The 12534-nt window shown below is 38.2% G+C and overlaps 1 protein-coding gene across 7 annotated transcripts in view; it reads left to right on the top strand.

The window, feature by feature from the left end:
• The window catches only part of nlrc5 (NLR family CARD domain containing 5), a 99664-nt gene that overhangs the window by 76016 nt on the left and 11114 nt on the right, over positions 1 to 12534 (top strand). For all 7 annotated transcript variants that reach the window (XM_031900763.1, XM_031900764.1, XM_018093489.2 and 4 more), the window contains 5 exons: positions 226 to 312; positions 532 to 615; positions 2181 to 2264; positions 3558 to 3641; positions 7314 to 7397. In XM_031900763.1, coding sequence (XP_031756623.1) covers positions 226 to 312; positions 532 to 615; positions 2181 to 2264; positions 3558 to 3641; positions 7314 to 7397 — 423 coding nt within the window. The remainder of the gene's footprint in view (positions 1 to 225; positions 313 to 531; positions 616 to 2180; positions 2265 to 3557; positions 3642 to 7313; positions 7398 to 12534) is intronic.

Genomic DNA, 12534 nt, shown 5'->3' with positions numbered 1-12534 from the left:
CAGATGTTCTTTTTATTACTTTTTCACTTTTATACTATTTCAAACTATTAACCAACTAACCAAGATAATGTCAGCCATCAAGGACAAAAATTCCAACTGGATTCCTGCAGATTTCCAAAATAGTTATTTTTCTTATAAACACTTTATATGCTGAATCCCTTTCTGTATTCCAATGCACAGAAGTGTATTATGATCTTATGAGTAACACATTTCTTATTCTCCTAGCGTCTCACATTGTTTTTCTGTAACTTGTGATGGAGGACGTCGATTTATCCAGGAACTTACAAAATGCCCCGCAGTACAAGAGATATAGTAAGCAGATTATATTGTAATCACTCCTCATATTGTAAACCCTAGAAACATGTTATTCATTCTTGATCACTGGCTTTCTATTTCACATATTATGCACCAGTTATTAAATTACTGAGTTATGTAGCAATGGGCTGCTGTCCATACAATCTTATCAACTAAGAAAAGGGCAAGTTAAACTTTCTTTAAACTCTCTTTCTATGTTCCTTTTTTCTTATCCAGTTTAGATTCGGTGGAACTTGATCATACATCTCTTCTGATGTTATTTCAAGGCATGCTACAAATGCCTTTATTGCAAATATTGAGGTAATATTCATTTTCCATCATTTCATCATTCAATTGAATAGCTGCTTGGGACTGTTTGGTATTGCAGCCGTGATAGGATTAATGGGTCACATGATAGTGTCACATGGTCTGTTAAGGTATTTAATGAGTAAATGGTTCACTTGTGTGTACTGCACCTGAAAAAGGGGTCACACCCCGAAAAACTTGTGCTGTTTGTTCATTTCTGCAAATAAATGATTTTAAGGCATTGCCGACACACTGGTGTGATTCTTCCCCTCTGAAAAGATAAAGAGACAGCAAGGAAGCCTTTTCCTTAAGATCAGTGGTTCTCAACCTTCCTAATGCCGCAACCCTTTAATATAGTTCCTCATGTTGTGGTGACCCCCAACCATAAAATTATTCCTAAGACCATCGGAAATATGTGTTTTCCAATGGTCCTAGGCGACCCCTGTGAAAGGGGTCCCGACCCACTGGTTGAAAACCACTGCTTAAGTTGGAGAGAGAGATGCAGTAATGCTAAAACAAGAATGATGATTTGATAGTATGGGATTCCATGGAGGAAGAAATGCCTAAATGGCAACATTTTTATTAGAATATGTCCACCAACATCTTCACAAGCTTTCAGGACATATGAACTATTATTTAATACTCTGTAATAATTTTTAAAGCTGTCTGGTTAATACCCTGAGTGGATCTGATTGGTGGAGAATCATATGATAAGACCAGTATATGAACCTAACAAGACCTTCTGTTGCATTAAAAAAATAGATAAAATGTCTGAAGAGTTAGAATCAAGAACACTAAAAATACGTGGCACTGAAAGTCCGAGCAGGACAGTCAGATCAATCAAAGTAACATAAGATTATTTTGCACAGTCTGGTAGTTTTCACTCAGATGCCATGTTTCATATTTTTGTGTGAGCTGCTTTGATCTGAGACATTTCCAAAACATTTACTGGAAGCAGTCCAACCCACAAAAAATACAGCATAGTATGTTTGTAGATCGACTGCAAGTATAGCTGGCAATTCCTTCTACCCCTCCCCCAGCAAGGCTGTGACAGCAAATCAAAAATCTCACATTTGAAAAGCTTGGCTAGTGTTATGTTTAAAACAGTACCAAACCTGCATGTATCAATTAAACTACATTTCAGTTTCCAGTTCTGTGAAAGGAAGATTCTCTAAATTGCAGTTGCAATTACACCCGTAGTTTTGGTCCTCTTACGTTCAGAAGCCTAAGTCAAATTAAAATTGACCCTAATTAAAGCAATGACCAATACAAAAATCATTAAGAAAACAGTCACCATGCTAACAATACTGGTGTCTGTGCCAACAAATAAGGATTTTCCAACAATTTAGTCATCTTGATCCTTAGTCAGGATCCCAGATTTTGGGATGATAGAGTAAGGTGTAAGGCAGAAGTGTAGTGTAAGGCACTGAAAGAGTGTTGCACATTTGTATAAATCAATATAACTTTTTTGTTATTTATTTTTTTAGCAGTATACAGACAGATATTTATCAAAAACACAACTTCTGCATTTCTCATTCCCATACTCTTACAGTAATTTTTTATTTTTTATTTTTTTTAAGTTTAAGCTGCAGTCCCATTAAGGATGTCGGAGCTGAAATACTTTCTGCAGTTTTACCCAGCATGAAGAACTTAAGAGAAATCAAGTGGGTTCCATTGGTCACGCATTCTATATTTCATTCTATACTTATTTAAACAGTTTTGTCAATAGTTATTTTACCCTCTAAAGTTACCAACTACCAATATAGATGCTGTAATAACATGTTTAGTTGAAACATAGACATTCTTAGCTAATAAGTCAATATGAGATCAGTATGAGATTCTCATGTCTAGGTGTGTTTTGCTTCTGCTGATTTTCAAATAATGTGATCTACCTAAACAAATTGTATTAAAGTTGACCATATGGTATGTTATTTGTAATCAAATTATCCATTCACCTAAACACATATTCACACTTTGCCCTTTGTGGAGCACAGAACATTAACCCTCTTCTACCTTTTCCAGATTCTGCTTGTGTTTTTATTTATTCCCAGCAGTGAGAAAGATATAAAAAATTTAGTTTAGGAGTCTGTGATGTGGTCAGGAAAATGACCAAGGCCAATTATGTTGCCACAAATAAATGGTAGGATCCAAGAAGGCTGTTCATTATAAAGAGCTGGCAGGGGGGAGTTTGGCTCAGTGTAAATGGAAGAGCAAGAGCTAACAGATTCCTAATAGAGCTGTAAACAGAACAGGGATAGAGAGGTTCTGTCTTCACACCATCAATCTGTGCTATTCTCTACATAAAATATAGGGTAGGTGATACCTTTTATTAGATAACTTTGTAGATTATAAAATGCAACCTTTAAGGACTTTAGGTCACTGCTTCAGGCATGGTATAGCTGCCCACATAGATTAAGTCTTGTTAAAGCATTTTTTGGAAGCTGCCACACTGACTACTGTGATATCCCTATGTATAAAATGTTCCCCATAGACTTCACTGAACTGGCATCTAGCAGGCAAATTGTTTTTGAAAAACAGTGTTTGTTGGCTATATTAATCACTTACATTTGAGGAACAAATATCTCAAATGTAAGGGAAAATGTTTTTAGTGCTCCAGCTGGTGGTTCCTTTATTGCAAGTTATCTGCTGGGCTCTTGGTGCTCCAGTCCTATAGTGCATACCGATATTCTTTATTAGTGGTGTCCAGAAAGGTTTCCCTGACATGCTAGCAGGCTAGGTCTTTCACATTTATTCTACTTAATTATTTATTGATGAGGAACTGGGCTTGAGTACTGCATGAGATTTCTCGAAGGAAATCTCAAGATAAGCACAATAACACTACATCAGATTATACTTATACTAATGTGTTCAACCTTGGCACTGCTAACTGTGACATTGAAAGCACTGCAGGCTTCCTATGTATTGAATGACACCAGCTCTGTATTTTGATTTTGTAGCCTTTCTCAGACCAAGATTGGCCCTTTGGGAGCATTAACAGTTGCAAAAGCGCTAGGAAGCTGTGGGTCTGTGGAAAAATTACTGTAAGTACAATGTCATTTTTATTGTTAGCTCCTTGCAGAGAATGAATCCTAAAGTGAATTTAAACTGTAATTTCATGGGGCATAATAATATCTAGTTTTGCTGCAGTATGGTAAAAGGCAAAAACAAAAGTATGTGTTTAGCTGTTGTAAAACACGATTTGCAAACAAAATGTAATTTTTTGGCCATAATTCCGAACTGTATGTGTGCTGTTAATTTAATACTGCCCACAGCTCATTAAACACTATAGGGGTCAATTTAAACCACAGAAGTGCAAAAGCCCTAAGGGGCACAAGACTGGCTTAGAACACTTCTGCTTGTGGTCTGGCTGTACCCTGCATCTTGCACAGAGATGAACAGCATTGTTGGGCACAGACCAGTTCTGTAATTAACTCCTGCCCCATGATAGCATACCTCCCAACATTTGAAAAATGAAGAGGGACAAAAAGAATTGGCGCGCGCAGCGCGACACATTTTTTTGTACACACCCACGTTTGTGGCCACGTCCTATTTACCACACCCCATTAAAAAAATACTCCTTTTATATAGTTGAAATGGCGGGATCAGACGCAAATATGCTATACCCTCATTCTGTACTATTGTAAAACAATATAGCAACTCCTACATATAAAATACATATAGAGAGAAGGCAGTCAGTTATAAGTGACTATGTACCAGTTTTGCCCCCCCCCCATACACAGTTCCCCAGTACACAGTGCCCCCATAGACAGGTGCCGCCCATAGGTGCTCCGGCTTCTGCTGCTTTGCTTCTGATGTGGCGGTGACAGGCCCTTTTATAAGGTTCAGCCCGTGCGTAATGACATCACACATACGCACAGGGCGCAACCTTATAAAAGGGCCTGTCGTGCTGCAAGAAGTAAAGCAGCAGACGAAGCTGTAGCGCCCAGCACCAGCCAGCGTATCCCGCATTGCTGGATAGTTCAATGAATGTCGGGACCTTCATTGAACTATCCGGGACAGCGGGATGCGCTATAAAAACCGGGACTGTCCCGGTGTACAGAGGCCAGGTGTGTCCTACAACTTTTGCTATGTCAAGGTGTAAGGTAAGGTGCAAGGTTTATATTAAGGCAAGTGTAAGCACACTGCCTTTACTTAAACCTTTATACCTGCATTAAAGTATGATGATGGCAGCTTCATGCTGAGGGGCAGCTTTGCATGAGCAGAGACTGGGCATTTTTTTTTAATTTACGGAGGAGGATTGGATGGTACAAATATAAAACATGTATTCCCAACTAATATTTATGAAGGAATAATGTTTCATAAAGGTGTGGTTTAAACCATTGCACAAATGATAAAATCATTACATTAATTGTAATAATCACATACATTTATGAAACATTAGGCCTCCCTTGTTATAGAGGGGCTACTCATTTACAGTCTCTTGATGGACCAAAAGTCTGGAAATGTACTTATTAACTTCATGCAAGGTACTTCATATCTAGTAACCCATAGCAACCAATTAGTTTTCTTTCAAATGACTGACCATCAAATGCTACCCATTGATTTGGATGAAAGGAATGAAAACATGGTATACTTTTAGTTATGGCTGCTCATAATGAAGGGGTTTATATGCAGGTTGGAATAATATCAGAGCAGGACAAAATCATCAAAAATGATGTAGCACTAGTTAGGCTTGTCTAAAAACAAACTGGAAATGAAGTGTTTAGAGTTTGCATTTGAAGGCATGCTATTGTTGTAGTAAAATATGTTTATTTGTGCTTGAAATGTTTAACATAATTAATAATGAATGCAAGTGACTGAATTTAATCACTCTGAAATAGCTGCGGACACTTTTTTTTTTTGCTTGCATGAAAACTGATTTCCAGCTATGAGATTCTGCCTATTCTGTCCGCAGTCATGGCACATGGTAAGATTAGTCACTCGCTGATAAATCTGCGCTACTGTGGGCAAAAGAGTAACAAAAATAACTTGCTATACAATAACATTAGTATTGGCGCAAGTAAAACATATTACTCGCTTGCTTATTTGGGGGAAATTGTCTCCCTTCACATTTTAAGCCAGATTGTCATGAATAATATGTTTTACTGGTGATCCTAATGTTATCCTAGGTAAGTAATTTTTGGTACATCTGTTGCACAGATTTAACCGATTTAATCTTACTGTGTGCTATTGTCCTGAAAGTTTAACAACGTCTGCTTTGGGTCAGCCAGTTGTGCCTCAGTTGTGCTTAGTGACAAGAACTTTGGAGTTGCGCCCTACTAATATGACTACTGTACTCTGACTACTTAATAAAGTACATGAGTAGGTATCATATTCAGCAGATCCCATATTATATAACAGACTGGAGTACAGCACTGATCTTAGTCATGGCTGCAGTTATAAAGCTTTTCTTGCCAGAGAGTTCATAAGGTTCTGCAAAGGTCACTGTGTCCTTGATTGCCTTTGTATGGGAAATGTATCATACTTTTTGGTTTATATTACAAGCCACACTGATCTTGGGTGTATTTCTACCATTCCAATCCCAAGGCTACTCTCATTTCTCATTAATTGGGTTAGTACACCAATACATTCACTTTTTCTTCTAAACAGCAATGTGTTCCGGTACCGAACTCCTAAGGCGACTTATAGGCGTATGTACATTAAGAAATGATGTATTGTGCATACATGGAAGTGATAAAAAGCATGCACGTATTATGTCACTTCCCCCTCCTCCACCAACAGATTTAGTCAGGAAGTATCTGGGCATTGTGGGGGAGTGTTTTTTAAAATAAATATGGCCCACTTCTAAATGAACAAAAGAAAAAGGAGGCAAACATCAGTCTCCCCATTGCCATGTTCACCCCATTACCCTTGACTTAAAGGAAAACTAAAGCCTAACTAAGGAATTAGGGCAGGAATGTTGTACATTGTGTTTTGGGCATGGCAACCACAAAATATAAGACTGACAGTATTACTTATTACTACATGTATTTATGGGAATAAATACATGTAGTAATATTATGAATTATGGGAATGCCATAGACTGCATTTTAATCAAATAATTAAAAAAAATTCTGTCATAATAAGACAGTACCATATATTTGATCCTAACTAAGGTATAATTAATCCTTATTGGAGGTAAAACAATCCTATTGAGTTTACCTAATGTTTAGATGATTTTTTTAGTAGTGTTAAAGTACAGAGATTCAAACTACAGAAAGATCCCTTATCTGGAAAACCCCATGTCCCGAGCATTCTGGATAACAGGCCATACATGTGAATTTAAATAATATTTACACTATTCTTTATATTTCTATATGAATTATGTTCTTAATGGGGATCTCCACCTTTCCAATACACAATGTACAGTATAGCACAGGGACTGGTTTAGATCTTACCCAGAATGGTCTAAGATACAGCAGATAAAGAACATTACAAGGACTGTGTCCAGTTGGACTGGGGGAGGCAGTGCAGATGCTGTAATTAATAAAACACCACCTGAGAAAAAGAGTGGTACTTTACCTAAACAGCAGGAAGAGTGAGTGTGCTTTTGTAGTTCATACAAATAACTTTAAACATGTAAAAGATTTTAATTAATGAATTCCAAAATATGCTTCTAATTACATTTTCATTACTTAGGCAAAAAGCTTTTTATGGGTAAAGGGCCCAGTTAAACTGATTTTACCTGGAATTCTTGTTCTTTTCTTTTTCAGTTTAGCAGAAAATAAGTTTGAAAATGAAGCTGCAGATCAGCTAGCAGTGGCGTTACCAGTGATGCGCTCTCTAAAGGTCCTGAAGTAAGTATAAAGACATTCCCTTGCTTAGCCATTGCAACAGAATTATGTCCTATGTTATGTGCTGATAAAATGTATTTGGATAGTGAGCTTGTATTACAGACATTATCTTGTTAAAATATCTTAATTCTAATGGCCATTACCCTTTTAGAATTCAGTAATTAGAGTGATCATTAGAGTGATCAATATACTTGCTGGAAAATTTGTAGTCTCTGGTTGTTCTGCCTCTGGCCCACCTCCCCTCTGCACCAATCCGGCCTCCCTGCTCTTCTCTGCTCCCCTTATATCCTGCCTATCACCTCACCCGCTTCTCTCAGTCCCATACAGGATGCCAACAAACATCACCCCTCAGAATTACAGCAATGGCGAATGCCGGCAGCACTGTATTAATCAGGGAATCAGAGCAGGTCTTTGGGTGCCATTTTAAGGTTAAAAACCTGCACTTTTGGCCCTACACGAAAAGCATGGTAGCATCCATTCATTATGGCACATTATACCCCGCCTCAAATGTGATAAATGACCCTTATGATCTGTAATTGTTTGTGGGAAGTAATTATAATCCCACGTAGCACGGTTCAGGAGCTGAACTTTGCCAAATGAACCTTCTTTAGAGCATTATTGTGACATGTAAGTAGACATATAAATAACTGCTGATTATTTAGTTATGTAGTTATACTAGAGCTAAATCACTTTCCATACTGTTCCCATGCTTAATTTTTTCACTTTGGATCGCTAAGACAGAAATCACAAATCAGAAATGCAATGTTGCCCTCTTAAAATTACCAGAAGCAGCTAATTGACATCCTTGGCAATCTGTGGGTGCTGCCACCCGAGGCAAGAATCTCGACGATCAGTTGATCAATCCTAGCCTGACTCCTTCCTATACAGAAGGAAGGTGAGGATTGATCAATCGACCGCCACATAGTGGATTCTGCTCTGCATCGCCGTATCGCCCTATTTCAAATGACCGGAAGCCAAGTTTTAGCAGGTATTTTCTAATACAGCAATCAGAATAATAAATGGTGTGCAGGATAGGGCAATTATTGGAGCAGGGTAGAATAGATTTTTTACTTAAAAAATTTTAATGTTACTTTTCCTTTAAGGTGGGGATTTATGGACAACAGAAAAAAAAAGTTTTATCAGGATACATATACTCTAATCAATCTTTCTTACTGAAAAACACAAATATGAATTCCATACCAAATCAATATTCCCTGTACTCAGTCTAATGGTTGTAACTCTATAATACTTCAAATAGCTATCCTATCAGTTTGAAGATGGTCACCAAATTTGCCATTAGTTCTTTCCTCGGTAAATTCCTCATTTTCCTGTCTTTAAAGGAAAATCATAACCACCCTGTTTGCTGAAAACTGCAGGGTCCAGGGCACCACTTCAGCAACTTTTTTCTCTGTGTGAATCCTCTGTATTGCCCCAGGCTAGGGATGCTGCTGCCATGAGGCCAGTTGAGAAAGTTACCTGGGGCGGCAAATAGCCACTTGTGGTAATTGAAAGAGCTGAAATATTGTTTTTTTAATTGAAATTTCAGCTCTTCTACTGCAGAGAGTGCTATTGTGCTCTTTGCACTAGTGATGTAGCTCCCCCCTTGACCTTCTCTGATGTGAAAAAACTAAGCGGGGTGGGGGGCAATATCAACTTGGCTGTCGTAGGGCACGTACACATTTGAGCCAAAAGCCCTTTCTTGCTTCAGAGTTTGGCTTTTTGTTCGGTTGTAAATGTAAAAAGTATACATCGGCAACAAAAGAACTCTAGAAGGTAGAGGAATATGGCAACATGTTGCTCCTATAGACAGAGACATACTGTGTATATATATATATATATATATTTTCCCATCATCGGCACTCACCAGTCCAAGAGCAACAGCTGGGTGCTAACCCTCAAATCATATCCAGTCCACAGAAAGCACTCACGACATAAACATCTACAAAACAAGTCTTTTATTCAGGCACAAGAACCCCGGAACCCAAAGTGATTATACATACAGTAAGTGGAAAAAAACATGTAACTACCTAACTGCTAGATGATACAGAGGAAGGAAAAAAAATATCTCTCATTTGCCTTGGGGGGGGGGGAGGGGATTCCTTCCTTACCCCCAGTTGTTAAAGGACCAATCCCTGGATCAACTTTGTACTAAGAGCTATTTTCAATAAACCTGCATTTTATCACTCGCTTAAAAGCCATCCAACTTCCTTACAGCTCTCACTGTAAAAAATAATTTCTGAATATTAAGATGGAACCTCTTTTGTGTATCAGAATGGATGCTCATGTGTCTGCCTACTGGTAAATAAAGTATTAAAGAGTTTATTATATAGTATTTTTATATGTTTATACATAGTTATCATATCACCCTTTAAGCACCTCTTCTCCAGTGTGAACAATCCCAACCTGGCCAGTTGTTCCTCATAACTGAGACTTCCATAACCTTTGCCAGCTTAGTTTCCCTTCTTTGGACTCTCTCTAATTCAATAATATCCTGTTTGAGCACTGGAGACCTAATGGAGACTAGATGGGGCCTTACTGGTGCTTTGTAAAGAAGAATGACCCTCTCCTCCTTCAAATCTACACCCTTTTTAATACTCCAAACCCTTGTAGCTGCTGACCGGCATTGCTTGCTACAATGAAGCAGCAAGCAATGCCAGTCACGAGGAATCCAAGATCCTTCTCCATTATGGATTTGCCTAATGCAGTCCCATTAAAGGTATAAGTGACTTACATTTATTGACATTGAATTTCATCTGCCACTTAGCCCCCCAGTTGTCGCCTCCTGAATAGAATGAATTGAGCTACATTGTTTTGTGTCATCTGCGAGCACTGACACATTACTTATAATTCCCTCCCCTAAGTCATTAATGAAAAGGTTAAATAAATAATAACAAGTGGACCTAATGCAGTGGGACCCCATTAAGAACCTTACTCCAAGTAGAAAATGCACCACCACCCTCCTTAGTTTTCTATTTATGGATAAACAATGTAATACCAATTAAGACCAATAAACCTTAGTTTAGAAAGCAGTCTTTTATGGGGAACTGTATCAAACGCTTTGGCAAAAACCAAATAGATCACATCTACTGCTGTCCATAGGTACCATACCGGAAAGCGAGTCTGAGAGGTGGTTGGCTAAAACTCAGCTAAGCTCTCTGAATACCTAAGGATGTATTCCATCTGGGTCTGGTGCCTTGTTCACATTCCTTTTGAATAAACCTTTTATGTACCATGTACTGCATCAACAACTGACTAAATTGAGCTGAGCCATCATTGACCTATCAGGTGGATCTTGAAACTCTTCTTCTCTTTTGTATACACAGAAGAAAAGAACCGAATAAGCTAATTTTCTGTTTCTGTATCCTTTATAACTACATTATTTCCATTATTTAATGGAGCCACACTCTCAACCTACGTATATTTTTTTTTATTATTAATATATTTTTTTTTGCCAAACTTCTTCCATTGTTTATATTTATTCAATGCTGCTTCTGTCCCCTTAGACTTGTAGTTTTTAAATGCTTTCCTCTTCCTTATTATTAACTCCCTTACTTCTCAATTAAGCCACATAGGGTGGCACATAAATTGAGGACAGTAATGATTTAATATAGTTTAAAATTGCATTCATTGCTTTTCTTTGTTTTTAGCAGAAAACATAATGCCCCAATTTATGCTCTGAAGTACTAAATTTGCTGTACTTAAATTCTGAGTCATTTTTGCCCCTGTGTATTTTTGCTATCTGCACCAAACGATACATGGGATAATGTTGTGGTCACTGTTCCCCAGGGGTTCTACTACTTGCACATTTGCTATATGTTCTGGGTAGTTAGAGGTTACTAGATCCAGTATTGCCTGATTTCTGATTGGCTTCTCAACAACCTGTGACATAAAATGTCATGCAACAAGTTTATAAACAAGTTTATTAACTGTGCTGGCTGTACTATTGCTCCAGTATTGACTGGAGCAATTACAGCAGCCTTTACTCTTTACAACAGGAGCTGAGCCTCCTTACTGACTTGAGGGGATCTACAATGAATTTGCTGAGCTCTTTAAAGTCTTCAAAAAGCTTGACCTAATAAGGCTTCTTCTTTTATATTTTAATTCCTGCTTAATAAACATATATACCTCTCCTTCTTTTCAAGTTTCCCTGTCCCTCTGAAACAAAGTACAATCTCCTATATTTACTGCCCCATTGTGCAACTCATTCTGGCATGTTTCAGCAATGCCAGCTGCATCATATTTCTCCTTCAGCTCTATTACCTCCAGCTCTCCTATTTTAGCAGGTGGCTTCTTGCATTTGTAAACTTACATTTAATACTGGTACCAGCTTGTAAAATGTTTAAATACAACTTGGAACCTGCCAATATTGACCTGTTCCAACCTAACTTCTACCCACACTTTCCTTTACTACATCCACTTCTTCATTTAAAGCGGACCTGTCACCTTAAGAAATAATTTCAAATTGTTTTCTATTGTGTTTGTCAAGCAAAATAAACTTTACTTACACTATATAAATTATTTTAATCTTATTTTCTTCAGCCTTGGAATTCACAATTGCACACACAAAAGCAGGGAGGGGCCATTTTGTGGACACTGTTTTCAGAGCAGGCATTGCATCCTGCCAAAATCTTGTTTCTGTGCCAGTATGGGGGGACCTGAGGCCCATGTCTATGCACTGGTTACACAATTAGATGGTGAGGAGGGAGGGGGAAGGTGAGGAGAGCAGCAACATCTAAGAAGTTCTGAATTGAAAGTGAAAGTAACTGTCTGCCCCACCTCTATGCCTAAGGCATAGAGGTGGGGCAGGCATTATATGATTGACGACAAAAAGGAACACCAAGAGCCCCAATAGTGTAATATGTTTTTACAAGGAGTAATGGTAGAATAAACAAATAAATACTCACAAGCCAGGGTTACCAATAGGCGACCACTGTATAGGCAGGTGGGGAGATTGTCCTGACCCCACTCAGGAATAAGAAGTCGCTCTCTGTAGAAGGAAGAAAAATGGGGATGACACCCCTCCACACAGGGTGGACTCGGTATAGTGATAAGACAAAACAGAGGCGCCAAAAGGATAAAATTAGCTAAAAACACTTAAAAACCCAATGGGTAATTCAGAGGAGGTAGTAGTAAGCTTACC

The sequence above is a fragment of the Xenopus tropicalis genome, chromosome 4, assembly GCF_000004195.4.
Source record: "Xenopus tropicalis strain Nigerian chromosome 4, UCB_Xtro_10.0, whole genome shotgun sequence".
NCBI classification, from domain to species: Eukaryota; Metazoa; Chordata; class Amphibia; order Anura; family Pipidae; genus Xenopus; species Xenopus tropicalis.
This window is presented reverse-complemented; position numbering and strand designations above follow the sequence as displayed.